At 47.3% G+C, this 5631-nt stretch overlaps 1 protein-coding gene across 1 annotated transcript; it reads right to left on the bottom strand.

The window, feature by feature from the left end:
* Positions 1-1436: 1436 nt before the first annotated feature.
* Positions 1437-5630, bottom strand: LOC119309763 (3-hydroxy-3-methylglutaryl-coenzyme A reductase 3-like; the record flags this gene model as incomplete). Its single annotated transcript, XM_037585686.1, has 4 exons — positions 1437-2244; positions 3026-3372; positions 4483-4664; positions 4858-5630. Coding segments are annotated over 4 exons (1548 nt in total), but the record flags the coding sequence as incomplete, so codon positions are not given.
* Between the last annotated feature and the right edge of the window lies 1 nt (position 5631).

Raw genomic sequence — 5631 nt, 5'->3', positions numbered from 1 at the left:
GGGGGGGATTACCTATTTTTTATTAGAAACAGTATTTTCTGCAAGAGGCACAATATGTGCTCCCGCGAGAAGCAACTGTGTGCTTCTCGAAAAAAGGAAAATCACACCACGTGCTTTAACGAGAAGCACAACCTGTAATTCCGTCAGAAGCACAACCAATGCTTCCACAAGAAGTAGAGATTTGTATCTGCGAGAAGCATCTTGAAAAGAAAAAGGCACAGTTGCGCATCCTCAAAAAGAAGGGGAAAGCTCAACATGGGATTCTACGAAAAGCTCAACCTGTTCTTCCCTGGAAGAAAAAAAAGGAAAAAACACAACATGTGCTTCAAAAAAAGGTGCAAACCACGACCCTGCTTCCAGGCTCTGGTTTTTTTTTTGTATTCGGTTTGTTGTTGCCTTTTTTCTTTCCTTTTTTAAATTCTTTTCCCCTTTTTGGTTTTTTTTGTCAAACCCTATTGACAATCTAGTTTCAAACATCTCAACGCAATAAATCCAATGGTGAAAACGCTTCATCGTTTGGACGTATGATTCAAAAGAGAAAACATTTCAAATAAACAAATTTATGAAAAAAGGAGGAAAAGGTGCGAGTGCTTCACTTGTCAGCATCTAAGGTGATGAGTGACCTTTGCAAGGGATAACCCTTAACTAATGATTTCGGCACTCCCGGCATTACCTAGCTATCCATCAGCCTATGCGTCAAATAGGAAGAAAAGGAAAATGGGCCTGTTGTTGATGGGCTCTGTGGCACCGGAAAAGGAAAGAATCGTTCGGCTGTCACTTGCTGCCGCACGTGACGGACAGCGGCGCAAGGCAAGGACGGAAACAACAAGTTTTTTTTTTTGTTTGAGACAAAGGAAACAACAAGTCAATGCGGTGCCACGAGGAGCGCAGCGCCGGCCGGCCGTCAGGCCATGTGGTGCGATTGCATGGACCGGCTGTACGTGGTTTCTGGTGGCATATGCATGCAGCCTGTCGACCGGCGACCGCGCCCGGAGATGGTGAAAAATCTTGTCTGCTTCTTGGGCCCGTGGATCACGAGCTCGTGTCCGGCCATCTGGTGTCTGCCCCATGCTCTCTGGCCCGGCAGCGATAGATGCACTCTCCGGGCTAATCACCAATGATTGATTAGCGGGGGCACAGTCGCCACAACTAGTGCGTCGCTCGACGAGTCGACGATCACTCTAAATGATATACGTGCTACTAGTTGGAAACCATCGGTATCCAACATGGCTTTGGTGGCGACTGCTAGAGAGCCATACTTGTATTTCTTATTCCTGCCAGGACCTAGCCATGAGTGCTGCCATGCTTGTGTTACTAATAATTTCTTAACATAGATAGTCTGGCAGAACAAACAACAGCTGGGACTCTGCCGAGGCGATTAATTTACAGGAAAAAGCATCGGAAGCAAACATGGTCATGAGGAGAACAGATTCAGCTGAACCAAAAAACAAACGGGTAAAATTATCACGGACCACATTTCTTTACAAGCGAGCGACCAACTACACCAAGGGCAACAGGCAGGATAGAAAGATCAAACAGACGAAACTGAATTAGTTACAATGTTACTACAAGCATTCCTGAAGCAGCAACAGAAGGGAACAGAAACAGGGTAATGTAAGCTTTGGACAAAAACAACGAAGGGGTCAGAAGATTCAAGACGGGCAAAACAAGACGCACACACACGGGGTGGCCGCTGTGCGGGACAACATCAAGAAAATAAATAGGCCATGTCCAGGGTGGAAGCACAGGTCGGTAAATACAGCTGCTCTCTTCTCCTCCTGGTAAACCATGGCCGATCTCCAGACAAACCGTTCGTCCGATGGGGTTCCCCTTTTCACCTCCTGAGCATTGCCATCCCATTCCACAAGGAATCAACTGTTAACCTGTGAGCTCCCTCTTCCTTGTCTGTCCACTCCCACAAAGGTGAAGGGGGGGATTATATATCCGGCGAACATTTCGGTTTGTCTATTTGCTCTGGCAAGGGCCCAGGTTGTGATTTCAGCAAGCGGCGGCATTGGACATATCCTTCCTGGATCTGTTGTATTTCATGTGGCTCTGGACCAGATGGCCGGCAGCCTGAGCAGAGATAAGGGACAGCTCGCCAGCCAGGACCGCACCAGCCACCACCGTGGCAAGCAGCCTAGCATTCGATCCGGGAGATTCCCTGTTGGCGCCTTTGACTCCCAGTAGGTCCAAGCAGGCCGACTGTGAGGCCAGCTGCGTGCCTCCACCAACTGTGCCCACCTGCATTTCGATCATCACAACAAACCCATCAGCTCATATCATATATATACATCATAGTTGGTGCTGAAGGTTAGGTGTATGATGATAATTAGCCCAATCATGTACAGGCGATGGATGCCTTTCTCGACAATAATAGCAAACACGACGTTACAAATTAAGCAACTAATAAAACAGATAACAGCCGGTCTAACTTGAGCTGGCTGATGACGAAAACAATAGCGAGCAAGTGAACAGCAAACCAAAGGAATAGTAGTTTAGAAAACCAGATGGTGTGGAGAACAATGTCCCACAAAGGGATAAATAAAATTGGCATTGGCATATACAGAGCTTATTCTAAAGAAAGAACAAGCAAGCATAGCTGAACATGCCATGACAACAAAATCAAGCCCTATGTATGACAGCGTTATTTTAAAATCTACAGGTAACCTAACAAAGGGATAATTCACTAACATATATTTAGATGTTTGCAATTAAATGGGTGGGACCATTATAGGATCAACAGCATGTTCTAAAAAAAACAGCATGATACAAAATATACAATTAGTGGATACCAAGGTATTGATATTTGTTAAGGGTTTCCTATTCACATAGAGGATGCCATCTAATTGATTGAATAATCAATGGTTCTTGACAAAGAATCAGGGTCTGAAGTGCAAAAATCATCAATGCGTGGATAACAAAATAAGGGAATAACAGACAATCAACATAAACTCCAGATTGTCACATATAAAAATAATATGAGGAGCATGATTCAATCATGAAGAAATGTATTGCTTCGTACCTCAATGGATGGCATAGTAACGGAGATGTGAAGGTCTCTGCCATCATTTACAGCTTCCAACATCGTGATACACTGTGAGCTCTCAACATTTTGTGCAGGATCCTGACCAGTGGCAATGAAGATAGCTGATACAATGTTGCTTGCGTGGGCATTGAAACCCCCAAGAGCTCCAGCAACAGCTGAACCAGCAAGGTTCTTGATCACGTTCAACTCGACGAGAGACTGAACGTTGGTCTTGAGAACCTTCTGCACAACTTCCTCTCTGATTATTGCCTCACAAACCACGGACTTACCACGCCCCTCAATCCAATTTACAGCAGCTGATTTCTTGTCAGAACAAAAATTGCCTGTTGTTTATGGAAGTTTAGTTAGGAAATTACGTAGCACCAAAGATATGTGAAAAAGCTATTTGCATACCACTATACTAAGTATAAATGTATTGCTATGAATATGGTGCATATCTGGTACTAATCAGCAACAGTAACTAGACTAAGTATAAACCTAAAAGTAGTTTTCAATATCTATAAACCACTTGAGATTTTTACAGATTGGAACATCGCCCTATGACTGTACTGTGCAAAATTCGGCGACTGGTATTACTTGTGTTATGACGAAACATGAGTAGGACATAATCCCTCCGTCCCAAATTACTCGTCGCTGAAATGGATGTATCTAGAACTAAAATACATCCATACGTGCGACAAGTAATTCGGAACAGAGGGAGCAATAGGGAAGACAAGGATGAGGTGGCCTTGTCCAAATTTCCTTGTGTGAATTTTCGTCCTCTCTCGGAAGTACCAAGAGCTGGCAGCAAGCTGGAGCGATTGGACAAAAAGGTAGCCCAACTACTACAAATGAAAACAACTCGAGTCCACGTCAGTTTGGATCGAGAGCTGGCACCAAAGGGATATCCAATTAAAATAACAATCAAGGCTCATCTGCCGCTTTCTATTGCATAACAAGTAGGGGAATCCAATTAAAACACCTTAAACATCTATCATGCCAGTTGCTTCATTCATCAACTCTCTTGAGTTTAAATATTTGCAGAATGGGATTTAATTAAGAGAATCTGCTGTGCTCTTATTCTTTGGTACCAGCATCTAACCATCCATCAACTACAAAATTATCCAAAATGTTATAGAACTAAGGTCTTTCCGTTGATGTAGCATGGAAATTCTCTTCAGTCAACATGGCAATATTTCTGAGCATGGCAATTTTTACTTTAGAACATGGCAAACCCTTTACAACAGCACGGCAATTTTATCTGTTTTCACATGGCAATTCTGAAGCATTCAATGGAAGTGGGGGGTTTTTTTTCGAATGAAAACATTCGTTCGTTCACCCCTGCCTGGTAAGTCATAATTAGCCACAATAATAATAATAATCTATCACTGGTACAACGTTTTTCACGATGGAAGAAAGGAAAAACAAACTGATTTATAAACGTGCGAAAATACCTGAGATGCTGACGACATCCATATCAGGGAAATCCCCCTCTAGGTAGTCCAGCACATGTTGCACGCCCTTGGAGATCATGTTCATCCCCATGGCATCACCAGTGCTGCAGGTGAACCTCATGTACAGGTTCCTTCCTGCCAACGCGCATTTGACCCCCTGCAGCCTTCCGAATCTCGTTGATCTGCGCAAACGGAGCATTTTGGGGTTAAAAAAGAAACAGCGCTGATTTGATTGATGGGGACTGACGGCACATCAACATATCGTCAAACACAAGACAAGTCGTAGCGTAATGACATCTGTCGTGCGAGTGGAGCATGGGCTGAAGAGGACAGACAATAGTGGCAGTAATCTTGAGCTTATTTAGTCTAGTATACCTGCTAAAGACGACAGACAGAGTGTCGAAATTGTCCGGGTTCTCCAAGAATCTCATGAGCTCGGCGGCGCGGCGGGCGGTTGGGAACCTGGCGACGGGGGCTCGGCTCATCCCGTCACGGAACACGACGCTGGAAGCACCGCCAGACTCGGCAATGGCCTTGCATCCACGGTTGGTGCTGGCGACGAGGCAGCCCTCGGTGGTGGCCATCGGGACGTAGAGCCGGCGGCCGTCGAGGAGGAGCGGCCCGACGACGCCCACGGGCAGCTGCACGTACCCCACGGGCATCTCGCAGCACTGGCCGAGGATGGAGGCGTAGTCGAAGCCGTCGAGCAGGAGGCCGTTGATCTCCCTCCCCGTGATCCGGCGCAGCGACTCGCGGCGGATCCCGGCGGCCCGGCGGCAGTCGCCCAGCTTCGTCTCCAGGACGTAGGAGGGGATCTTGCCGGCGACGACCTGGGACACGATCTCCTCGTCCTCCTCCGGCATTACCTCGGGCGCGGGGCCGGCGCTCTGCAGCAGCGCGCACTGGGCGGGGGCGGGAGCGGGGGCGGGCTTGGGCTGCGGCTGGGCGGAGGCGATGAGGAAGTCCTCGTCCTCGTCGTCGCTGTTGGAGACGACGGACTGGACGAAGGCGATGCCGAAGAAGCTGAGGAGGTAGATGAGCGAGGCGACGAGGCCGCAGATGGCGAAGATCTCGGTGAGGCCGACGACGTGGAGCGGCGTGGAGGAGCGGATCTTCTCGCGCCAGCGGCGCATGAGGTAGGCGAGCGAG

The sequence above is a fragment of the Triticum dicoccoides genome, chromosome 5B (genome assembly GCF_002162155.2).
Source record: "Triticum dicoccoides isolate Atlit2015 ecotype Zavitan chromosome 5B, WEW_v2.0, whole genome shotgun sequence".
Lineage (NCBI taxonomy): Eukaryota > Viridiplantae > Streptophyta > Magnoliopsida > Poales > Poaceae > Triticum > Triticum dicoccoides.
Note: the sequence above shows the minus strand (reverse complement) of the source record. Positions and strands in the feature narration are given on the sequence as shown.